A 26,757-nucleotide genomic window follows, 5' to 3' on the forward strand; every position below is an offset into this window, starting at 1 on the left:
CAAAAATGAGAGAATGATAGTTGATTGAATCCAAGACAAATCATTCAGTATCACAGTAACACAAGGCTGTTCTCCAGCCACTGATGCTGAAGAGGCCAAAGTGGATCAGTTCTATGAAGACATAGCATATTCTAGAAATAGCACCAAAAACCAAAAAGATGTCATGTTCGTCACAGGAGGCTGGAATGCTAAAGTAGGAAATCAAAAGATACTTAGAATAACAGGCAAGTTTGACCTTGGAGTACAAAATGACACAGGGCAGAGACTAATAGAGTTTTATCAAGATAACTCATTGGTCATAGGAAATGCCCTTTTTCAGCAACCCAAAAGGCAACTCCACATGGGAGCATCACCAGATGGTCAATATCTAAATCAGATTGATGATCCACTTTGCAGCCAGAGGGGGAGAAACTCTATATAGTCAGTTAAAACAAGACCTGGAGCTGACTGTAACTCAGATTATGAGCTTCTTATTGCAAAATTCAGACTTAAATTGAAAAAAATAGGGAAAACCATCAGACCACATAGGTATGACCTAAATAACTTCCCTTATAAATATGAACTGGAGGTGATGAATAAGTTTAAGGAATTAGATCTGGTAGATAGAATGCCTGAGGAACTATGGATAGATGTTTGCAATATTTTACAGGAGGTGGCAACAAAAAAATATTCCAAAGAAAACCAAGAACTAGAAAACAAAATGGCTTTCTGATGAGGCTAAAAATGAGCAATGCAAAGAAATAGAAAAAAACCCAATAGAATGGGAAAGACAAGAGATGTCATCAAGAAAATTAAAGACATCAAGGGAATAGGAATGACAAAAGACAAAAATGGTAGGGACTTAATAGAAGTAGAAAAGATTAAGTAGAGGAGGCAAGAATGTATACAAAAGAGCTATACCAGAAAGATCTCAACCTCACCTATAACCACGATGGTGTGGTTACTGATCTAGAGTCAGACATCCTAGAGAATGAAGTCCAAAGGCCATTGGGGAGTATTGCTAATAATGAAGTTAGTGAACTTAACTAACTAACTACCTAACACTCTTTTATTGACTATGAGAGCCACTCCATTTCTTCTAAGGGATTCTTGTTCATAGTAGTATATATTATGGTCACCTGAATGAAATTCACCCATTCCCATCTATTTAAGTTCACTAATCCAAATAGTGGTGGAATTCCAACTGAACTATATAAAATCCTAAAAGATGCTGCTGCTAAAGTGCTAAATTCAATATGACAGTAAGTTTGAAAAACTCAGCAGTGACCACTGGATTGCTCTCCTAAAGAAGGGCAATGCCAAAAAATTTTCATATTACCAAACAATTGCATTCATTTTATGTATCAGCAAAGCTATGCTTAAGATTCTGCAAGTGAGGCTTCAGCAATATGTGAACTGAGAATTGCCAGAAGTACAGCCTGGTTTTCAAAGACGCACAGAAATTAGTGACCAAATTGCCAACCTTCACTCTATTATGGAAAAAAACAAGTGAGTTCCAGAAAAATATCTACTTCTGCCTCATTGACTACATTAAAGCCTTTGACTCTGTGGATCACATCAAATCCTGGCAAGTTCTCAAAGTGATGGGAATATCATATCATCTTTTCTCCTAAGGGACCTATATGCAGTCAAGAGATAACAGAATCAGAGATGGAACAACTGGTTGGTTTCAGATTGGGAAAGAAGTACAATAAGGCTGTATATTGTTAGCTTATTTATTTAACTTCTATGCAAAGTACATCATGTGAAATGCCACGCTAGACAAATCAAAAGCTGGAGTTAAGGGTGCCATGAGAACATAAACAGTCTCAGATAAGCAACTGATACCTCTCTAATGGCAGAAAGTGAAGAGGAATTAAGGAGCTTCTTGATGAGGGTAAGAGAAGAGAGTGTAAAAGCTGGTTCAAAACTTAACAAAAAAAATAAACAACTAAGATCTTGGCAACTGGTCCCATCACTTCCTGGAAAATAGAGGGGGAAGAAATTGAAGCAGTGTCAGATTTTATGTTCTTGTGTTCAAAGATCACTGCAGACAATGAGTGACTGCAGCTATGAAATTAAAAGATGCTTGCTCCTTGGAAGGAAAGCTGTGGCAAATCTGGATAGCATACTAAAAAGCAAACATTCCCATGCGTACAAAGGTCTGTGTATTCAAAGCTGTGATTTTTCCAGTAGTAATATATGCCTGTGATAGTTGAACCGTAAGGAAAGCTACATAATCAATGCTTTTGAATTATGGTGTTAGAGAAGGCTTTTAAGATTACCTTGCAGATTAACTCAGCTACTCATTGTAAGGACAGATACTGGAGCTGAAGCTTAAATACTTTGGTCATATAATGAGAATAAAGGACTTCTTGTAAAAGACCCTACTGTTGGGAAAGATTGAAAGTAAAAGGAGAAGGGATGGCAGAGGATGAGGTGAAAAGTGTCATGGAAGTAATGAACATGAGCTTGGACAGACTTTGGGAGATACTGGAGAATAGAAGTCTTGGCACACTAGTCCATGGTGTCATGAAGTCAGACGCCACTGAATGTCTGAGTGACAACAATGGCAACGCACACAGGGGCAGCTGAGAAAGTTGGGGAGAGGTGGAGGGATGAAGAGATTCAATGATGGAGAATGGTTAGCAAGTCTGGGTGTCAGAAATAGGAGTGGAGGGGGTGGTGAAGGCTGGTACAGGCCATCCACAAAATGGAAGATGCCAAGGGGAATTAACCAGAGGGCAAAGAGAGTAGATATTGTGAAGGGATATATCTCAGGTTGGAAAGGCTACAGGAGTAATGAGATGTTCTAGGGAGAAGAGGTCCAGGTGCTGAGGAGTATTCCAGGATGAGAGACAGACAAGTGTGGTTTTGAACCTTCAAGGCAGGAACAGAGCTACGAAGCCCTTTGACCCCAAGAGGACATATGAGATAGGTAAGTTAAGAAGTGGAGAATATTGCTTTTAATATCAAGATTTAAAAAAAAAATGAATTGATCAATTTTGCTAATGTTTTTTCTTCTCTTCCTCTTAAAGGAAATTCTCAATAATGTAAAAACAAAAGATGTCAATTAAAAATCTATTTTTAATAGGTGTAATTTTGGTCTTTACAATGAAGTTTGTAAATTTTAAAGACCCATAACTACACAGTTGACAAAACATGACGTTTTTAGAAAAATGCTTTTTTTAAATATAGAGAACATTTCTGTCCTTGTCAGGTTACACTAATTCATGTCAGTAGATAGTGTTGAAAAGCTATAAAGACAAGTGTAACTGATTCCCCTACTGGACTTATATTACTTTTCTTTCTTTCCATGATGTTTTGTTTAAATAAAATTAAAAATATATAAGGCTATAAAGATTTGCGTGTTTATGATCAACATAATAAAATCCTAGAATTTTAGTACTGGGATGGAATCCTTACATTTTTACAAATGAGGAAGGCCCAGAGATACTAAGTGACTGTATCTGCTTAGAAATAAACTTGTGAATTTTTCTCTTCAGAATATATATATAATATTACAGCAAGTAAGGTGGCACGGAGAAGTGAGCAATGGGCCTTGAGTCAGGAATAACTGATTTCAGATCTGGTCTCAGACACTCATGAGCTGTATGACCATGGGCAAATCACTTAACACTGTTTGCCTCGGTTTCTCTATCTATTGGAGAGGAAAATGGCAAATCATTCTCGTATTTTTGCCCAGAAAACCCCAAATGGGGTCACAGAGAATTGTTCTTCACTGCAACAACTGAACAACAACAATGATTACCCATACCCTTTTGCTTATTTTATAGGATATGGGAATTGAAACACGTAATGTTCAAGATTCCTCAGCTCTAAACTTCTGTGATTACAATGTTCTCTACAAAGCTCCATGTTATCTTATGGTGTTTTATTCATTTTTTAAAATACCGCATTATAGTCAGAAATACATAAAGAATGAAAATTCTGTGTTTGTCAATGAAAGCATTAAGATTTTGTTAGGGTTTATTCTTTATAGGTTTCCTCCCATCCTTTATTTGTAGGAGGAAAACCAAGAAGAATTATTTTCCTTATATAATTTTCTGCCAAAATAAAAAAGATGTCTAAACAAAAGAAATTCCTTTTGATGGTGAGGTTCTCAAAATGTTCCTCATTGCAAATGACGTTGCCCTAATTACATTTTACCCCAGAGCATTATAGAGTCTCTTCGGTGAGAGATTGCTTTCTCTATCTACAATGGAAAAATAAAGTGGGTGGAAAAGAAATCATTACATGAATTATGATATGTAATTTTTGAAAGGCAGCCAGTTGCATTAGTAGTTAGCACAGTGTTATGTAATGCTTACAGCACAGGCTTTCTGAAACAAAGAGTCCAGGTACGTTTTGGGATGATTCACACTTCTGGCTTGTTTTTTGTTATTTCAATATTTGGCAGTCTTACAAGGTGTACCACTAGTTCTCCTTGAAGTGAATGAAGTTTGTACATTTTAAAGACCCATAGCCACATAACTGACAAAATATTTTAATGAAGTTTTTAGGAAAATATGTTTTTTATAAAGAGAACTTCAGAAATGTTTATCTCCTTGTCAGATCACACAAATTTATGTTAGTAAATAGGGTTGAAGAGCTTGTTTTACAGACAAATGTAATATGTACTGATTCCTCTACTGGTCTTATATTACTTTTCTTTCTTTTGGACTTCTCCTTACTTTTCGCTCAGGCTTATAAGTCTGAAAGCATAAAAAATAATTTATTTACAAATGTTTGGCTGTAGCAAGGATTCCTGTGCCCCACTGGGAAATCCTGTCACTAATCTATACAGTCTCTCTGACTTACAGTCTTGTCTTGGTGCTTGATACTTCAGAAAGGGGTAGGAGATAGGGCAGGAGGTTGCTGCTCCCCATCGCTCTTCATTCTCTACCTCCTGTAACTCTACTGGGCTCCTGATAGATGGTGACTGTCAGTCCTCTCAGACCCTGCCAGCCATAGTTGGACTTCCTGTGGTTTAGCCTCCAGCACAGCTGCCCTCTGTAATTCTCCCTTCTGTAGTGAAGGCCACATTTCTGAAACTCCAGCAGAGGCTACTTGTAGTCTTCACTCCCAGAAGACCCCTCCCTGCTCTTTGAGCCTTTGCCTCTCATGGAGTGACCACCCTCTAACCCTTGCCTTTCTTGACTTCACAGCTTAAAAAACGTACCTCAGAACCAATTTCAGTGCAAGAGCACCTCCATTTTTTAATTTTTGTTTTTGTGCATTATCTTTTGTACAGCCCTTGCATACACATCCAGGTTTTTCAGGATGTTATTGAAATATTCTATTTTTGCCATTCTAAATTGTTCTCTTAAATTAGCTCTAAGGGCTCTGGTGCTTGCTAGAACCATTTGTCCAGGTGGGGCTGTCCCACTTGCACAAGCATTTGATGCTAGTTCTCAGTTGGAGGTCATTTTCCCTTTCACCTCAGTTTTTCCTCCTACCTCAACCTTCTTTTTGATAACTGGGCCAGATTATTTACATTTCTCTGAGACTGCTTCCTTAAAAATCTTAGAAGGGAGAGGTGGGGCCGTTGGGGAATGCATTGTTATAAAAAAGAAGGAAATTTGTAATCCTTGTTACTTTTTTTTAATCATCTACAAGTACTACAGATGGATAAATTGAGTCAGGCTCAGAAGTGAGTATAGAAGGATTCTGGGGTAGAAAATTTTGTGGAACCTTTGGTGATCCCAATCTCTATGTCATTACCAAAGCCCATCTTAAACGTGAGTGTCCTCTCAGTGATAGTATTATGAATGTAAATCATGGAACTCAATAAAGACAGAAGAATTAAAGTTTCTAGGAAGTCAATGGGCAGTAGAAAAAGATGTATTAGGTCTTAGCAGATTGTAGCATATTCCCGATTCCCTGAAGCAGATTTACACAGAGTGACACTTGCACACACAGTTTCTATTTTAATTCCTTGAATGCAGCTTTTACATGCACTAAGTAATATTTTTTCATAACCTGTCTGGGACAAAGTAAAGTAGAAGAATTAGAAGATCTAGAATGTAATTAACTTTGTCACTGATTACTCATGTCACTTTGGATATCACTGTTCATTAGGAAATCAAGGTGAAAATCTCATTTCCAAGGACAGTGGCTGGACTAGGCCTCAGTTGATTTTAATAACTTCAGCCCATCTTTTTAGAATTAAATAGTGAAGGGAAGTGGGTGGGCAAAAAGACTCACTTAAGTGAGAACATATAAGACACAAGTTATTTGATATCTGACAAATTTGTAAGCTCTTCATGCATTTCTCTTTTGTGTTTTTTTGTATGTTCTGTGATATTTTCTATTTTAATATTTCAGCAGTTGAGCAAGTCTGTATTTGCTATCTCATTTCTGGTATTATATTTTCTGTACACAATTTTACTTTTCTATGGAAATAATTCACCTAAGATGAAGGATAATTTTAAAATACAGCTCAGTCATTTCCCCATTTGAAAAGAAAGTAATAAAATGGTAAAAGAGGAATGAACCAGCCTTTGTCTGCAATATTAGAGGTTTGGGCTTAATGACCTTTGAGGTCTCTTCTGTCTTTCAGACTCTGTTGCTGTGATCCCAGGGTTTATTAAATTTTATTTAAAAAACCCCCACTAACATTACTAAGTGCCTGCTTTGTGTAAGGTACTATACTAAATTTAGGAAACACAAAGAAAGGTAAAATATAGACCTGCTCTTAAAGGGCCTACAGTCTAATGAGGGGGGGTACAAAGATGTGTTTAAATAATGGTAACACAAGGTAGAGCTATATATATTAAGTGCAGAAGAGGGTATGTAGAATGTAAGCCCCTTGAGAGAGCAAGGACTCTTTTGTCTTTGTATCGCTAATATCTAGCACAGGGCACATGGTAAGTACTTAATAAAATTTTATTAAATTGAATTGAGAGATATGGGTAAAATGACATGATAAATTTGAGAAGAGAGAGATTCTTGGTGACGTCAGAAAGAATTGCTTGGAACAGGTGACACGTAAACTAGGTTTTGAAGGAAGAGAAGGATTTCACTAGGCAGAAATGGGAGAATGGATGAAGAATTCCAGGGATGGAGGGAATAATATTGGTGAAGGTGAGAAGGAGGTGAAAGCAGATGAGAGTGGGAATGGAGAATACTTTAATGTGATTAGAATACATAGAGTACATGATTAGGCTGGAAATGAGTTAGACCCAGATTGTTGAGGATTTTTAAGTGCCAAGATTAAGGTATTTTTATTATTGAGTAGAACATTCTTGGGATCAGAATACTATGTTAAGATGACTTGGGCAGAAGAATGAAGAAGAAAGGGAAGAGACTAGAAATGTGTAAACCAATTAGGAGTCTGTGACATTAATCTAGATAATAAGGACTTGAGCTAGGGTGCTTATGGTGAGACTGGAAAGGACGACATGTTATAAAAGAGGTTGTGAGGTGGTAAAATTAATAGGACTTGGCAATTTAGAATCATAGAATGTCAGAGCTGAAAGAGGTCTGAGAGAGAATTTAGTCCAACTCCTTTATTATATAGATGAGATAAGGAAAGCAGAGCCAGAGCTCTGAATTGATGGCCTGGGGTCATACAACTGGTAAGTGAAAGAATTTGAGATGATTTTCATATGATGAGGGAAAGGGGAGAGTCAAAGATGATTCCTGTGCTATGACTCTATGGTGGCAGTGTCAGGAGAAATGTAGAAAGTGAGATGAAGGGGGATCAATTATTTTGTGGGAAGATAAGCTTCTTTGTAGATATGTTGCTTGAGGTTTTGATGAATGAGTTAATAAAAAATTATTTATTGAACACTTGTTATATGCTACATACTACTGTGCTAATCGCTGGGGATACAAATACAGGTAAGCAAAATCATGCCTGTCCTTGAAGGATCTTATGTTCTGATAGGAAAGGCAGCACCAAGAGGTGAACGACTGTGGAAAACTGAGAGGAGGAGAAAGCTGTAAAGCGTGCATGGGGAGGTAGTGTGGCTTAGAGATCACTGGCAAGTGGTGAAGTAGGCCTGGGACAGGGTGTGAGATAGGTGGAAGTTTACCAATCAAAGTCTAGGTCCCAAAAGTGGGAGTCTTAATTGTGGTGGAAGGAGGAAGCAGGTGCAGATGTTTAGTAAGCTATTGGAAATAAGAGACTAATAATCAGCTTCTGTAGCCTTATGTTATTGGAACTCTTAGGTATTTTTCCTTTGCCTTATCAGTTCCCTACCCCTCCCTTCTTAGCTCAGTGTCATCCTCAAGTTCAAGGTGTTTACATAGATTCATAGGTTGTTAGCACTTTTTGGGGTCATATAGTCCAACCCCCTTCATAATGCAGAGGAGGAAATTTCTGAGAAGTTTCAAGAATATGAAAAATTATAATACCTTAATATTTGTAATCATATCTAGCTTATTAAAGTAGCCCAATAGTTGGAACACTTTGCCTTACCAGACATATATTATACTCAGTGAACCCTTTTAAGATTCTTAGGATTATCATTACCCATGAAGATTCAGAATGCAGGTTTTTTTTAGATTAATATATTTTTCCTTTTCCTTTTTTGTTCATCTGGAATGCTTGCTTATTGCTTCAAAAAGTTTTAAAGCAGAGACACAGGAGCAGAAAATTTCAGAATGCCATCTGAAAGGTGCCTCAGGTAGAGTGCTGAATTTTCTTTGAGGGTCTCATGTACACTTAATGTGAAGATTTACTGAAATATAAACCAACTTTATTAGTTAGACCTTTAGTTAATCCAATGTAGCGCAAAACTGAATGCTTTGTCCTTTTCTGTGTTGCTTATAACCATCCCTTCTTTTCAGAGTACTTTTTTAGACCATTCTTCCTTCATTTCCTTTCTTCTAAGAGTTTTACTCTGCCATTTTCAGGCGTGACTTGAAAACAATGTGGCTGATGTTTTAACATATGCTTTGGGACTTCAAGGTATCTGTAATTTATTGATATGGATAATCCCTCCACAAGCTCCGACAGCAGCTAGCCTTCCTCACCTTAGTAGCTTGTCTTCATGAGTTGTCTTGTCAGGAGTCATGTTGGGTGCTAGGCATATAGAGGCAAAAACAGAACAATCTCCTCCCTCAAGAATTTATGTTCTCTTACCTTTGTCACTTGGTGGACAGCTTCTCCATGCTTAACTAAGCCAGCTCTTAGATGGCATTTGGCTAGTAGGCCTATGCCAGAAGTCTTTCCAACTTGAGGTAGGGCCTAATAGAGCTTGAACTTTATTCACTAAAGCCTTTAATAACCCATTATCACCTGAATACCAGGAGGAGGCACTGGAGAACTTTAGTGGAGGATTTTACCACGTGCTGGAGATTATAGAGTCACCTGGGTGTTTATTATTTCTCTGAAGCTCCCTCAGAAGGCTCCACATTTATTCTTAAAATGCTGTTGTTGCTCAAAACATTTTTAAAATTGTATTTTTGTATTTCCTCAATAATAAACAAACAGCCTTTGTTCTTTAGGAATTTTATTTTGGGAGACAGTGAAACATCATTCAACAACAAGTCTGGTGATCAATCAATCAACACAATTTATTAATTGCTTATCGTGTGCCAGGCCATGTGCTGTTTGCTGGGGGTACAAATATAAAAGGGAAGACACTTACCTTCAATGCACTTATGTTCAAATGAGAAAACATGCCTTAAAGCTGTATATAAATGCTATTATTATTTTTACTATTCTATCAGGGCAAAACACTATATATGTATGTGTATGTTTCTATAATATATACAATATAGTAAATATCACATCTTGAGGTTTGCAAAAACTATCTCATCATCTTCAGAATAAACCTGGGAGGTAGGCACTATTATTATCATACAGATAAGGGGATCACATAGCTAGTAAGAGCCGAAGGCTAGAACTCACATTTCCTTTATCCACTAAGCCACCTAGCTGATAGGTCTACATCAATAGACATATTTATGTCTAATCAGTTATATCTACATGCATTTGTTATACACACACAAAATATGCACAAAATAAATGTGAAGCAATTGTGTGTGTGTGTGTGTGTGTGTGTGTGTGTGTGTGTGTGTGTGTGTGTAGAGGGGGAAATCAGAAATGGTTTTACATAGTAGGTAACATTTGGGTTAAGCTTTGAAGAAAACTAGGGATTCTAAGAGGTGTGAGGAAAGAGGGAATGCATTCCAAGCATAGTGGACTGGCTATTTAGAGGCACAGAGATGGCAGATGCATTGCTGTGTGGGGAGAAGGTTAATTTGGCGAGAAGGAAGAGAGCATGAAGGAGAATGTAGGTGGAAAAGTAGGTTTAAGTCAGGCTGTGAAGGGTTACTTATTTGTTACTTAAACTAATAGGGAATCACTGAGACTTATTGAGCAGGTCAGTAATTTAGTCGGAGTTTTAATTTAGGAATACCACCAATATTAGCCGCTGGATGGAGGATGGCCTGGGGATAGACTTGAGGCAGGGAGATCAATTAGGAGGGTATTGAAATAGTTTAAGCAAGAGGTAAGTAATGAGGGCCAGAACTCAAGGTCATCATGTAAATTGAGAGAAGGGGACAGATGTGAGAGAAGTTGCTCCGGAAGACTCCACAGGACTTGCAAATGATTTATAAATGTCAGGTGAAGCGAAGTGGGAAGTTGAGGATAGCACTGCAATTGTAAGCCTGGGTGACTAGAAGGGTGATGGTGCCTTTGACATAAATAAAGAGGAATGTGTTTGTGAAGAAAGATAATGATTCCTCTGTGGAATGTTGAGTTTGAGGTGCCTATGAGACATTCATTTATGAATGTTCAGTAGGCAGTTAGTGATGCAGGATTTCGGGGGAGAAATTAGGACTGGATACATAGATCATTAAATCGACCAGTCACTAAGCATTTAAGTGCTGAGGATACAAAGAAAAGGGAAAGCACTGTCCTTGCTCTCAAATGATCTGACCTTCTAATGGAGGAGATAACATGTAAATATCTATGTACTTACAAGAGAGAGACACAGAACAAATGGAAAATAATCTCAAAGGGAAGGTATTTACAACAGAAGAGACGTGTCTAAGTATATATACTTAAATATGGTGTGTGTATATATGCATATATGTATGTGGGTGTGTATATATATATGTGTGTATATATATACATACATATATATTTTAAAAATAGATACAGGTAGTTTGGGGGAGGGAGGCATTAGCAGTTGGAGAGGGACCAAGCAAAGAATTCGTGTAGAAGCTGATGCTTGAACTGACTAGTAAAGGAATGCAAGATTTCTGAGAGGCAGAGATTTTAAAAGATATTGCATTCCAACCCGGAGGAATAGCCAGTGCGAAAGCATGCAAATGAGACATAGAGTATTGTGCATGAGGAAGAGGAGGAAGACCAGTTTGTCAGGACAGTAGTCTGTGTGAATGGAAAATAATGTAGAAGGGTAGATCTGAGGGTCATCTAAGTAGAGATAATAATTGAACTCATGGACTGATGAAGTCAGTAAAAGAGCAGAGAAGAGGGCCCAGAATAGAAGTCTGATGTATATGGATAGTTTAGAGGGTAGAGTAAACTGAGAATGACCAGTCAAGAGTAGAAATAAGGAGGGAAATAGCAAAGGTCGAAAATGAGGCGTGACTGCAATAAGGAGTTGGATTTCTTTTGCCTTTCATCAGCTAGTTTGGGAGGTGATTCCTAAAATGTCTTGGGCAGCGAAGGGCAACATCAGAATGTGTGTAGAGGTTGTGTCTGAAGGATGGCACCCGTTTGGATGTCTGATTTGTGATATGTTACTTTAAAAATATCAGTCCCCTGTAGGCTTACACCTTATATTTCTGATTCTTTTTTTTTTTATTAAACTTTTAACATTTATTTTCACACAATTTTGGGTTACAAATTTTCTCCCCTTTTTTCCCCCTCCCCCCCACAGACCCAAGTTTTCTAATTGCCCCTGTGACCTATCTGCTCTCTCCTCTATCCTCCCTCCCTGCCCTTGTCTCCGTCTTCTCTTTTGTCCTATAGGGCCGGATAGCTTTCTTGACCCCTTAACCTGTATTTCTTGTTACCCAGTGGTAAGAACATTACATTTGGTCCTAACACTTTGAGTTCCAACTTCTTTAGCTCCCTCCCTCTCTACCCCTTCCCCTAAGAAGACAGGCAGTTCAATATAGGCCATATCTGTTTAGTTTTGCAAATGATTTCCATACTAGTTGTGTTGTATAAGACTAACTATATTTCCCTCCATCCTGTCCTGTCCCCCATTACTTCTATTTTCTTATGGCCCTTTCCCTCCCCATGAGTGTCGACCTTGTATTGCATTCTCCTCCCCATGCCCTCCCCTCTATCCTCCCCCCCATTCTGCTTGTGCCCCTGTCCCCCACTCTCCTGTATTATGAGATAGGTTTTCCTATCAGAATGAGTGTGCATTATATTCTTTCCTTTAGTGGAATGTGATGAGAGTAGATCTCATGTTTTTCTCTTGCCTCCCCTTTTTATCCCACCACTAATAAGTCTTTTGCTTGCCTCTTTTATGAGAGATAATTTGCCCCATATAACTTCTCCCTTTCTCCTCCCAATATTTCTCTCTCACTGCTTGATTTCATTTTTTTTTTTTTAGTGTATGATCCCATCCTCTTCAATTCACTCTGTGCACTCTGTCTCTATGTATGTGTGCGTGTGTGCATGTGTGTGTGTGTGTACTCCCACCCAGTGCTCAGATACTGAAATGTTTCAAGAGTTATAAATATTGTCTTTCCAGGTAGGAATGTAAACAGTTCAACTTTAGTAAGTCCCTTATGATTTCTCTTTGCTGTTCGCCTTTTCATGGTTCTCATCATTCTTGTGTTAGAAAGTCAAATTTTCTTTCCAGCTCTGGTCTTTTCATCAGGAAAATTTGAAAGTCTTCTATTTCATTGAAAGACCATTTTTTCTCCTGAAGTATTATACTCAGTTTTGCTGGGTAGGTGATTCTTGGCTTCAGTCCTAGTTCCTTTGACTTCTGGAATATCCTATTCCATTCCCTTCTATCCCTCAATGTAGAAGGTGCCAGATCTTGTACTATCCTGATTGTATTTCCACAATACTTGAATTGTTTCTTTCTAGCTGCTTGCAATATTTTCTCCTTCACCTGGGAATTCTGGAATTTGGCCACAATGCTCCTAGGAGTTTCTCTTTTTGGATCTCTTTCATGCGGTGTTCTGCAGATTCCTTGAATATTTATTTTGCCTTCTGGTTCTAGAATCTCAGGGCAGTTTTCCTTGATAATTTCGTGGAGGATGATGTCTAGGCTCTTCTTTTGATCATGGTTTTCAGGTAGTCCCAGAATTTTTACATTGTCTCTCCTGATTCTATTTTCCAGGTCAGTTGTTTTTCCAATAAGATATTTCACATTATCTTCCATTTTTCGAATCTGCGCGGTATGTTCTGAGATATCTGTCTTTCTCGAAAAGTCCAAAGCTTCCATCTGTACCATTCCAGATTTGAGAGATCTATTTTCTTCAGGAAGCTTTTGAATCTCCTTTTCCATTTGGTTAATTCTGCTTTTGAAAGCATTCTTCTCCTCATTGACCCCTTGCACCTCCCTTGCCTGCTGAGTTAGGCTAGTTCTCAAGGTGCCAATTTCTTCAAGATTTTTTTGGTTCTCCTTTAGCAGGGAGCTGATCTGTTTTTCATGCTTCTCCCTTATCCCTCTCATTTCCCTTCCCAGTCTTTCCTCCATCTCTCTAACTTGATTTTCAAAATTCCTCTTGAGCTCTTCCATGGCCCGAGTCCATTGGGTGGGCTGGGACACAGAATCCTCGATTTCTGTGTCTTTGCCTGATGGCAAGCATTGTTCCTCCCCATCAGAAAGGAAGAGAGGAAGTTTTTTTTCTCCGATAAAGTACCCTTCAATAGTTTTATTTCTTTTCCCTTTTCTTGGCATTTTCTCCAACCAGTGGCCTGACCTCTGAATGTTCTCCTCACACCCACCTCGCCTCCTGGTCCTCCCAGCCAGCGTTTGGGGACTGAGATTCAAATGCTGCTTCCCGCCTTAGGGTTTTTGGTGGGGGCAGGGCTGCTATTCAGTGTGAGAATTAAGTTCAGGTGGTCAGGGGCAGGGCCGCCTCTCAGGCACAGTTCCCTCAGGGGGTTTATGCACAGACCTTCCACAATGGATCCAGGCTCCCACCCGTTTGGGGAGCCCCTGTCCGCAGCCGCCTCTCAGCCCCCACCTCCCGGGGGGCCCTGAGCCATGGGGGCACCTCACTCCCCTCTCAACCCACCAAAGAGACTCTCTCACCTACCCCCGTCAGTCACCTGTTGGTGGGGGGCCCGTGCAGCTGCTGAAGATCCTGCCTCCGGATCCCTCTCAGAACTGTGTCTTTCAGAGCCGCGGCCGCCATCGCCGCCACAGGTCCGGGCTGGGCCCGTGTCTGCAGCGCGACGGACCTTTTGCAAGAGGTTTGCAGGTCCCTCTGTGGGTGGGGGGACCCGCGTGGCCGCTGGAGAGTCCGTCCCACAGCCCTCTCGGATCTCTTTCCCACGGTGTCGCTGCCACGGCAGGGCTGCTCTCCTCTTCCCGCCCGGCGCCCAGTCCCCGGCACAAAGGACCCCCGCGAGAGGTTTGCAGGTCTCTCCGGAACAGAAATCTCTCCCGCTCCAATATTCCATGGTCTCTGGGTGCAGAATTCGCCCTGGGTTAGTCCCCTCTGCTGTTCTGTGGTTTGTGGGTTCGGAGCTATGTGTATGTGCGTCTTTCTACTTCGCCATCTTGGCTCCGCCCCCTATATTTCTGATTCTTGACCTACCCTCAGACTTGGCTCCATAATTCCTTAGTTATGCACTAAACATATGTCGTATAGTCTTCCTACTTGCTTTATCCTATATTTTGTTCCTTGTTGCCAGGTAGCATTTAACTTTGCAGGGTATTTTGAGATGTAGTTTGTATGACATATTCTCTCAGAAAATAAAGTTGGGTTCTATTATAAGAGCTTTTTAGCAACCTGCCAACTAAGATGAATAAATTTCTTTTAACATTCATGCATTTCATTTGTATGAAAACCTCTTGAGAAAAGTAGAGGAAGAAGAAGGGCCCTCTGGTTTATCATAACAGAAGGCAGAATTGAGATAATCATGAATAATCTTATTACTATTAAATTCTTGAAAAGCTGGATGAAACTATTTGAAGAAATCTGTATTGACACTATCAATTATTCCTTTTTTTTAAAATGTAGAACATAGTGTTTAAGAAAAGTATAGATTTTTCATGGTACTTGGTCTTTTTGATATGCAAATATGTCATCCGGCTATTAATCCTCTTATTTGAAAACTAGTTGCACAAATGACTATTTTTGCATGTATGTTTTTGTATATATTTAAATACTAAGTAAGTATGGGTATAGAAGTTGACATGAGTTTTAAAATAAAATAAATAAAATGCTGTTGAGTATGCAGATATTTGAAAATGTGCAGCTGTTTAAGACATTTACATCTTTAAAAAGTAGCTGAGCATGCACTAAATTAATTCTGTGAAAATGAGTCTTTGGGTGCTATAGAAAACTCATAGGGAAAAGTTTTCTTTATAAAAATTGTTACATTGATTAAAATCAAACTAGCAGAAGTTGCAGTAATAAGAACTACCCCAGAACATTATTTATCTATATCCTTCTCTGACCTATGTATTTTCCTGTTGCTAAACTTAGTTAACTCTGGACTTCTGATATTGATGAGAAGGGTCTTGTTTGCACTGGGAGTTTGGGATCTTCCAATGTGCTGCTAATCTTAGGGCAGTGAAGGTAGAGCATTCATTGTGGTACTGCTGAACAGACTGACAGTTCCAAATCTTCTCAGTAGGGACTTTTGAAATTGCAGTGGTGGGGAAAAGATAAAGGCAGCTTCTATTCTCATGAGACTCTTGAAGATTTAAAATAAGATGATTTGGAAGGGCTCACCCCTAACCAAAGGAAGACTGCATTCTGGACTTGGACTCACATGTCTGTTTAACATGATGGCCTTTCTTTGGTGGTGGATCTCCTGCCTGGAGGATGGAGGAGGTAAAGCCTTTGAGTTTTCCTCAGGAAATTGATATCCTGGCTCTTTTTAGTCATAGAACCATCACTAGGGTGAAGTGGTGAGGGTTTTGCCCCTGGGAAATCAAAATTAAGAAAGCATAAATTTTTGACACTTGGACTCTGGCATGATGGAAGGTAAAGAAGTAAAGAATTCCTCCGGGAGTGTAACAAAATTTGTTTTATTTTTTTGTATTATGTTCAAATAAGAATCTCAAGGTTGATTTGAGTTCTCATACTCGTCTTTGCCTCCCCCTGTGATTTTCTTGCCTTCACTGCCAAAATTGCTAGTTATAGCTCTGACCAAACTCTACTACTTCAGCACAGTCTCTGGAGTATTCTTTTCTTCTTCTTCCTTCTCTTTCTTAACCCTCAAATTTTAGAAAGAAAGAATGCTGAAAGAGTAAGTTTTAGAAAATTTACTTAAGCATTTGTGATCTCCAGTGCTAGAGTGGCCATACCAATGAAATAATAATGATCCATGGAAGTGTCAGGGACAGATTATGATTCTAAGGGATTTCTTGACAGTAAGCAGGAGTTTGGCTACCTAATTTAGAAATGGTCTTGTACTTTCTATTTACATATGACTCAGTTTATTACTAATGACTGTTTACATTGAATGGAACTTCATTTCTTTGTTAAATGGCCACATATACATGTGCAATTCTTTTGGAAATTTTAATCTGGATGCTGTGGTGGAAAAGCCACACTAAGAATACAATAGTAATAATTTTTAGGCTTTATTTCTTGCCAAATGTCAGAAGATTTGTATCTATTTTTAATAGCTTGTAGGATATTGCTTCCAAAATATTTGTGATCTTATACCAAATGTCTTAAATAGTAACGGTGTTGTAATTTTGAAAAAAATGTATATATATAAAAATTGAGCTGAACTGGCCACGTTAAATTTTGTAACAATAAATTTACTGCAGCCCTGAGTCCTTTATTTTTTGCCAAATTTCCACTTACAGCTGTTTTTTCCTGGCAAGATTTAAACCCTGTCAATAGAAGTCTGTACGCAAATACTGATTCAGCCTTAATAATAAGGATATAAATTGTGCTGCTATATTAAGGAAATGAGAAAGAAAACATTAGAAGGTAATTATTGTGATACATTCATCCTTTCTGCTACAAGACAAGTTTCAAAATACACTTAACATTTAAGATGACATAAAAGAAGACAAAAGAAATTTTGTAATTTCCAAATTTAAAAATTTTAAAGTTCAGTGATCAGAAAGCTACCTTCTCAGAATTCTTCAGTAAGGAGCTAAATAATTTTATGGGATAAATTTTATTTTTTATTGTCTCATTATTATATTTTCTGTATATTAGCAAAGTAATTGTGTATAAACAGTCACTATAAATTGGATGTACCACAAAAATAAAGATTGACAAAAAGTTTCTTATTTTTCTTAAGCTTAGTGGTTCCAAATCTTATTAACAAAACATTCATTTTCTGACTCTGTATGTGAATATTTTATCAGAGAAAGGAGAATTACGCTGTTGTATTCTTTGTGACACATATTTCTAAAAATGTCCAACTATTTTTATCTGATACCTTTTTAATATATTTCATTAACATATTTTGTTCTTACTTTGCCTACATTTGCCATTAAATCTTACCCTCCACCTTGCAGAGAGTGTCACTCCCCTATTGTGACAAAGAATAATATAGGAAATAAAAATGCAGTCCAGCAAAATTAACCAGCACATCAACCAAATTCAATATTAAATGACAGGAAATTATGTGTAGGAGAGAATAGTAAATGGCTGATGTATTCAATATTTACTCTATCCTTTTTGAGAGGATATTAAAGGGCTCTAATGAAGACTTAATTAAAAAATATAAAAACATTGCATTTGGATTTGGAGTTAGCAGATAGAGTTCAAATCCTGACTCTATTACTGATTACCTTTGTGACCCTGAGAAAACTACTAACCTTTCTTGGCTTCAGTTTCCTCATCTGAAAAATGAGTGGTTTGCACTAGATGATCCCTAAGGACCTTTGTAGCTTTACAGACTGACCCTAAGACAAATTTTCTGTTCTCTTTAAAAAAAAAAAACCAAACTTTTTTGGGTTGAGGGCATAGAGCAATAAGCCTGGTATTGTACAGGAAAAGAAATCTCATTTTCTACCTTCCAGGAACTTTCTTTACTACCTCAGTAGATCCATGATTTCCCAGATAGATACAGAATGCAGCCCATCCATGCCTTCCCCTTCTATAGTATTCTTGTCCATATCCCATAGAGCCTCTAAGGGGAGTTAATCAGTGGGTCATTTTTCCCTCTCTTTGTATCCTTAGTGCATAGTACAGTGCCAGGCAGAGAGGACACACAATAATAAATGCTTGTTCATGACTCCCTTTCCCTGTATCTTTTTACTTTTCTTTTCTTTTTATTTTTAGATTATGACTTCCATTTCCACAAAATTTTGAGTTCCAATTTTTCTCTCCATCTTTCCCCTCACCCCACCCCATAACATCTTGCATTCTGATTACCCCTTCCCTCAATGTGCCTTCCCTTCTATCACACCCCACCCTTCCCTTATCCCCATCTTCTGTCTTTTCTTGTAGGGCAAGATAGATTTCTACATCCCATTACCTGTATTTCTTATTGCCAAGTTATATGCAACAACAATTTTCAACATTCATTTCTAATACTTTGAATTCCGACTTCTCTCCCTTTCTCCCTCCCCAACCCTCCCCACTGAGAAGGCAAGCAATTCAATACAGGCTATACTTATGTAGTTATGCAAAAGACTTCCATAATAGTCATGTTGTATAAGACTAACTATATTTCCCTCCACCCTATCCTGCCCCCCTTTTTCCTGTTCTCTCATTTGACCCTGTCCCTTCCCAAAAGTGTTTACTTCTAGTTATTCCCTTCTCCCATTTGCCCTCCCTCCTATCATCCCCCTCACCCTACTTGCTGCCTTCTCCCCTACTTTCCTGTAGTGTAAGATAGATTTTCATACCAAATTTAGTGAGCATGTTATTCCCTCCTTAAGCCAAATGTAAAGAGAGTAAGCTTCACTTTTTCCCTCTTGCCACCTCCTTTTTCTCCTCCATTGAAAAAGATTTTTCTCATCTCTTTTATGAATGATAATTTGCCCCATTCCATTTCTCCCTTTCTCCTCCCAATATATTCCCCTCTCATCCCTTAATTTTATTTTTATAGATATCATCCCTTCTGATTCAACTCAACCTGTGCTCTCTCTCTGTATGTGTGTGTATGTGTGTGTATGTATATAATCCCTCCACCTACCCAAATACTGAGAAAAGTCTCAAGAATTGCAAATATTACCTTTCCATGTAGGAATGTAAACAGTTCAGCTTTAGAAAGTCCTTTATGATTTCTCTTTCCTATGTATCTTTTCATGCTTCTCTTGATTCTTGGGTTTGAAAGTCAGATTTTCTCTTTAGTTCTGGTCTTTTCATCAAGAATGCTTAAAGGTCCCCTATATCATTGAATTACCATTTTTTCTCCTGAAGTATTATACTCAGTTTTGCTGGGCAGGTGATTCTTGGTTTTTAATCCCAGTTCCTTTGACATCTGGAGTATCATATTCCAAGTACTTTGATCCCTTAATGTAGAATCTGCCAGATCCTGTGTTATCCTGATTACATTTCCACAATACTCAAATTATTTCCTTCTGGCTGCTTACAATATTTTCTCCTTGACCTGGGAACTCTGAAATTTGACCACAATATTCCTAGGAGTTTCTCTTTTTGGGTCTCTTTCAGGAGGTGATCCGTGGATTCTTTCAATATTTATTTTGCCCTCTGGTTCTAGAATATCAGGGCAGTTTTGCTTGATAATTTCATGAAAGGTAATATCTAGGCTCCTTTGTTGATCATGGCTTTCAGGTAGTTCAATAATTTTTAAATTGTCTCTCCTGCATCTGTTTTCCAGGTCAGTTATTTTTCCAATGAGATATTTCAAATTATCTTCTATTCTTTCATTCCTTTGATTTTGTTTTGTAATTTCTTAGTTTATCATTTAGTCTTTAGCTTCCCTCAGCTCCACTCTCATTTTTAAAAGAACTATTTTCTTCAGTAAGCTTTTGAGCCTCTTTTTCCATTTGGCTAATTCTGCTTTTTAAAGCTGCCTTTTTCTCATTGGCTTTTTGGACCTCATTTTCTAGTTTAGATAGCCTATTTTTAAAGGTGTCATATTCTTCAGCATTTTTTGGGTCTCCTTTAGCAAGCTGTTGACTCGCATTTCAAGCTCCTCTATGGCCAGAGTCCATTGCATATTCATTTTCAAGATACTGGATGCAGAAGCCTTGACTTTCTCTGACAGTATGCATTGTTCTTCCTCACCTGAAAGGATGGAAGGAAATACCTGTTCACCAAGAAAGTAACCTTCTATAGCCTTATTTTTTTCCCCTTTTTTGAGCATTTTCCCAGCCAGTTACTTGACTTCTGAATCCTTTGTCAAGAGGAAGGTCCTAGTGCTTCTCCTCCCCCCAGGACCATGCTCAGGACTGAGATTTAGATTAGCTGCTCGATTCCCCTAGGGGCTTTAGGTGGGGTCAGGGTCACTGGTCAGAGCTGAGGTTCAGATCAGCTGGTCAGTTCCCCCAGGGGCTTTAGACAGAGTACTTCACACATGGACACTGCAGCCGGCAGCCCTACTGTTCTGGGGCCAGTGCTAGGGGGCACCCTGCTCCCCTCCCGCTCAGCTGGGAAAGCCCTCTCACTGACTTTTGAAGCTTTCTTTGGCACTTGTGGGTTGAGGGATCTGAGACCCTCCCTGTTGGGGATTCTTCCCTGGAGGCCTGTTCTGATCCTGTTCCTCCTGGTGCTGTGTGACCAGGGCTGGGCTCCCCTCCACTCCATGTCCTATGCAATGGACCTTTCCTGTTGACCTTCCAGGTTAGCTTTGGCTGGAAATCTCTTTCACTCTGTTGTTCTGTGGCTTCTGCTGCTCTAGAATTTGTTGAGAGTCACTTTTTTACAGGTGTTTTATGGGCTGTGGGGGAAGAGCTAGAGTATGTGTGTCTTTCTGCTGTACCATCTTGGCTCCATTCCCTTTTTTTTACTTCTTTGCAGTACCAAAGCAGCCAGTATTCAGGCCATCCACTTTATATTCCTTCTTTCTGCCGTGCGATTAGTACCTTCTCCTATCATATATTTCCTCAGTGTTATTTCTTACACCACATTTTTTTTTTTAATGAGGCAGCCCTGGAAAATTGCTGTAATCTTTTTGTGGTTACTATACACCTCTTGATTTCCCACTAGGCCCCTTGCAACTTTGAATCAAGGAGTGTTTTTATTCCTTACGAACATATGCCTTCTGCTGAATGCTCTGGGTGCATATTCAGTCAGCTGTAACCATTTCAAAATGAACTGCCACATTTCAGTTGAAAATAATCCTCCCACCTGCCCACGAGCACTTCCTTGATCTTCCCTTCTTGTCATTTTTTCCACTTGTCACTGTGCTGACATTCCCAATCTTCCTGAGTCAAGAGGACCTAATAAGATTAATTGGCTGTCCACTTGCATTTCACATGAATCCTGACCCATTCATTCTGAATTTGTCAGTGACATGAGGAATACACCTGAGTATTTATCTCGATTTATCAAATCAATGCCATCACACTCCTGGCAAAGTATCATGGCTTGAGCCAGCTCTGTAAATGGAATTGATGGGATATTTTGAGTCATTTAGGGAATTTGGATTGGTGGAATGTTACCTGAGTAGAGGAAAGATCTCCTAAGCCCCATTGCCCTATGTGCTGGGTTGGACAGGTGGGGAGGAGTGACCAACTTCCTTCTCCAGTTACAAACTCAGGTGTGGTCTACCCTCTTCCCCTTGGCTTTGTCATCACAGATCCCCTTAACAGAGAAGTGAGGTGGCACAGAGAATAGAGTATTGGGATTGGAATTGAGAAGGTTCTGTCTTAGAGTTCAAATCTGGTCTCAGACACTTAATAGCTATGTGACCCAGGACAAATCACTTGCCCCTTTTTGCCTCAGTTCCTTATCTCTAAAATGAGCTGGGGAAGGAAATGGAAAACCACTCCAGTATTTTTGCCAAGAAAATCTCAAAATGGAATCATGAAGAGTTGAATATGACTGAAATGTTGAAATACACACACACACAATTGCTTTCAGAGCCTTCTGCTTAGTTATTGTTTTCATTTTAAAAATTTATATTTTATGTTCATTTCCCAAAATATCCTTCCCCCTTCCCTCACTCAGAGGTATCTCTTATGCCTATCTACTTTTGTCCTGTTGGGATTGTTGGAAGAATGCTCCAATCAGTCAGTCAACAAGCATTTATTAAGTAGTTTCTAACGTGCCAGACACTGAGTTAAATTAAATTCTAAAGATAACAAAGGTAAAAGACCTTACATTCTATTTGGGGGGAGTAACAGATGTACATATGAAAGTATAGGGATAGGTACTGGACTTAGGATTCTGTTGCCTTCTGATGGGGCAACTCCTTCTTCCAAAGCAAGTCTCTACCTTTTCTGTAACTTAAAGTTTCAGATAGTTACTTAAGTCACTAGGAGGTTAAATTACTTGTCTGGGATCACAAAGTCAGTGTGTATCAGAATCAGGACCTGACCACAGGTCTTCCTATTTCTTTGGCCAACTTTTTGTCCATTGTACTAAATTGCCTCTCTATATAAATTGATGTTTGAAATATCTCCAAAATGCACTTGAATACAAGGTGTTTTTTGGAGGAAAGGCACTAACATTTAAAGGATTAGGAAAAGCTTCATGTGGAAGGTGATGCTTGAGGCGAGCTTGAAGGAAACTAGACATCTTGGGAGGTGAAGGTGAAGCTGGAGTGCAGTTTAGGTCCAAAGGAGATTGTCTGCTGTGAGGAGCTACAAGAAGACCACATGGCTAGATCGTAGATGCCTCCTATGGCCCCTTTCTTGGCAGCATCACATTACTTCACTAAGGTGTTCTCCAAATCAGTGCTGTCAAACTCATTTATAAACAAGGGCCACTACACCTTGCATATGGATACTTGTGGGCACATATTAACATTTTATGTTTTATTGTAATTTTATTTATTTTTGTTACAAATATCCCAATTATATTTTAATCTAGTTTGGGCCACACTCTGGAGCACTGAAAGCTGTTTCACACTCTGGCTCCAAATCACTGAACTACCAACCCCTTACAATTTTCTTCTTTGATGTAATTTTCTCTCTGAGCCTTGCTCTATTAATCTAAGCTAATTTCATGTGAATGGGTTAATGTATGGTTGTTTGGATCAGGGTGACATTTGTATTCTACATGGGGTCATGTGCACGTTAGATTTCTCTAACTGTGGCATTCTTCCATAGAGGAGAATAGGTGGGTGGGAGTTTTCATAGCTTTTTCACATTACAAAGGCAGTTGTATAAAGGTAGGGTTGGCCATTATGTGGTAAACAGTTTTCCTTAGTTTAATTCTTGCCCAAAGGGAATCCTCATGAGAACCCTTTACTTCAATTTTATGAGATCATTATTGCAAATTTGATTCCAGTAAGTCTTAACTAGCCATGTAGGTTTTCATCCATTGTAGGAGTTGGTGGTCAGGTGTTGGGGTTAGTTTGGATTCTTCCCTAAGCACCCTTTGTGTTACCACATTGGAACCTCCACAAAGAGTGTGCCTTAAACTGATCACTTGGACCAAAATATACATACTAAAGCTGAGGACAGTTGTCAAGAATAAAGAGGTCTCCTGATATAATGGAAAGGTCACAGAACTGAAGGTCAGAGATTGTAGGTTCTAGTATCTACTTTAATAGCTGGTTATATCACATTGAGCAAATCACTTCCCCATTCAGGCTCTCACTTATCTATAAAAACTAGGTGGTAAGAGGTGATCATTAAAGGGACCTTTTACTTCTAAATTGATGTTATTGTTAGTTCTTTGTTTTTGAAGAGTATGAAAAAAATCATGGGGTGATATCTTGACTTGTGCATGAATTGGATTTATATTAGGCAGAGTTGCACAAAGTTGTCATCCTTACTCTCTCTTCCAGAGACATCTTCCAGAGTCCAGTGGCAACACAAAAGTTAAGATGACTGGTGATGTCCTGGGATGCAGTTTGACTTCAGTGAAATAGGTCTTAAGACACATTTAGTACTTAAAGAACTCATTTGTAGATTTAAGGCATGAAAATCCTGTATTATGTAAGTGTTGTTGATTAGGTTCTTTGGATATTCATGAAAATGAGTGTGGAGAGAAAACTGAAAGATGTCTCCTTTTTTTCCATTTTAGAGAAGGAAAAGCATTTAATCCATTCATAAATCTAAAATAAAGAGCAGACTTAGGTACCCAACTTTAAACATGCTTGATTTCAGCTTTAGAAACCTCCATTAAAGGATGCTGGGTTTCATTTGTTGTTTTCCTTAGGCAGCTTGAATTTCAAAGACCACATTTTAAGATGCTTTGATCCAGTTTGCTTTTATGATATTGGCTTGAAAACTTCCCTAACCAGTGTTTGTTTTGCTTTCTGTGATTCATTATTGATATTAGGTGAAGAAATCTTGCAGAATGATTCTGTTGTCTAGAGTGAGCTCTGATGGTCAGCGCTCATGGTATAAATCAGATTCTGAGTCTGGGTTGTACCCATTTCCAGACTTTTGTCCTCTGCCATTCTGGGACTAGGAGGCAAGAAGAGAGGAGAAGGAGGGATGGAGGAGGGGGGAGAGAGAGAATAAATGAGGTATATATTTTTTTCTACCATGCCAGTAATTTGGTTAAACCTGTTCCTTGAGATGGAGTATAAATAAACGTGATTGAATGATACACATGGGAAGAATGGAAATGAGAGTATTACCATAGTCAGGACTACTGAAAGTAAAGCCTTATAAATATAGATACATGTGCTTCTTAAAGCAATAGGTCTGATTATATTACTTCCTAGGACCCCCATTGACTAGAAAGTAAAGTGACAGGCCAAGAGGCCTCAGAGATTCGTCTCAATTTCACCCCTTTACACTAACTCAGAACAAATTCATTAGTACACTGGTCAGAGATTAGGGTACAAGGACTGAGATGATTTGGTCCAAGTGATGATTGGTTGTCCTTAATTCAAGCTCCTCAGTGACCTGGTTACTTTCCTTGTACAGTATTTCCCTCCTACTCCCTTCACCCAGCCAAGAAAACATGCACATATCTTCCTATGAAAAATGATAATTTACATATGTATATACACATTTATGAAGAGAGAGAGAGAGTACATATACAAATATGCTAGGTGGAGTAGTGCATAGAGTACTGAGCCTGGAGTCAGAGAAGACTCATCTTCCTGAGTTCAAATCTGGCCTCACACACTAAATAGCTATGTGACCCTGGGCAAATCATTTAACTCTGTTTGCCTCAGTTTTCTCATCTGTAAGATTAGCTGGAAAAGGAAATGGCAAATGAGTCCAGTATCTTTGCCAAGAAACCCCCAAAATGGGGTCACAAAGAGCTGGACAAAACTGAAAAACGACTTCACAAATATATACATATATATATATAGAGAGAGAGAGAGAGAGAGGGAGAGGGAGAGGGGGAGGGAGGGAGAGAGAGAAAGTGTGTATCCCAGAAGTCTTAGTGTAATTTTAAATAAATAATAGTGCAAATTAAATTTGATAAATTAAACTTAAATGGCTTAAAATTTATCAGCTTTAAGAGCTTAAAACAGCACCAAGACTTTTGAGATACCTTGGTATATATACACACTCATAATTTTAAGATTTACAAAAACCTTCACTTCCAACAAAAATTTAAAGTAGGTAGTGCAAGTTGTTTTATCTCCACTGTACAGGTGAGGAAATTGAAACTGTGAGAAGTTAAACAGCCAGGTTTCAGACTCAGGTATATTGACACTCCAAGAGTCATCCATCAAGACCAAATTCATATTTCCAATTTCCCCTCACCTCCATCCCAGGCACTGTTCTTCCTTCTTTGAAGCTCTAGTCTTTTTCTTCCCTGTAGATTATAATTTCCTGGAGGGCAGGGACTAGGTTCCTCTCTATATCTCCTGAATTGCCTCTCCCACTCTTACCCCCGCCAGAGTTGGAATTAAAGAAAAATTTAATCAGATCTGTTCTTTCTATGTAATCATTGTTACATTGACTTCCTTTATCTTGTTTGCAGTATTCAAGAAATGCGGACAGGCAGGAGGCTTTGTCAGTCCGATTCTCACCATGATGCTGTCCTGGCAGCCTTGAATCAGCAAAGAAGTGATGGGGTTCTCTGTGATGTCACCCTCATAGCTGAAGAGCAGAAATTCCATGCCCACAAGGCTGTTCTGGCAGCATGCAGTGATTATTTCCGAGTAAGTTGCATTTTTTCATTGTTATTTTTGATGAAAGAATTTAGAAATGCAGAGGAATATTCTTCTGGTTTTGTTGTCATCAATCAGTTAAGGACAAGTCCCACAGGGACCTCCGTGATTATCTAAGTGCTGAGACCTCTTCAAGATAGGCCCAGAGTCTGGGATCATTCTAAAAGCCATCTCAGGCTGCACTAGAATTTACCTAGAGTTGTTCCTGTTTGGGACAGCACTCCGTAACTCTGTATCTAGAAGATATCTACCCATATAAATGTGAGATAATATGAGAGAGAAGGCACTAATACTTGCTAGAGGTGTGGTGTATGTGACAGCTTGGGAAAGTCTCTTGCAGAAAACGAGATTTCAGTTCTGTTTGGAAAGAAGTAAGGGAAACCTCAGACAGAGTTGGGAAAGTGAGAATTCCAGACACTGGGGAATAGCTAGTGAAAATGCTCAAAAATGGGAGATGAAATGTTGTGTATAATGAACACCAAGTAAGCGAATGTTGCTAGATA

The 26,757-nt window shown here is 38.8% G+C and overlaps 1 protein-coding gene across 11 annotated transcripts in view; it reads left to right on the forward strand.

The window, feature by feature from the left end:
• KLHL32 (kelch like family member 32) overlaps window positions 1-26,757 on the forward strand; it is a 296,021-nt gene that overhangs the window by 60,009 nt on the left and 209,255 nt on the right. For all 11 annotated transcript variants that reach the window (XR_011974432.1, XM_072642889.1, XM_072642891.1 and 8 more), the window contains one exon: window positions 26,065-26,245. Coding sequence is in view for 10 of the 11 variants with exons in the window: in XM_072642895.1 (XP_072498996.1) it covers window positions 26,065-26,245 (181 nt within the window). In the remaining variant the exon portion in view is untranslated. The remainder of the gene's footprint in view (window positions 1-26,064; window positions 26,246-26,757) is intronic.

Source organism: Notamacropus eugenii, chromosome 2 (assembly GCF_028372415.1).
Source record: "Notamacropus eugenii isolate mMacEug1 chromosome 2, mMacEug1.pri_v2, whole genome shotgun sequence".
Lineage (NCBI taxonomy): Eukaryota > Metazoa > Chordata > Mammalia > Diprotodontia > Macropodidae > Notamacropus > Notamacropus eugenii.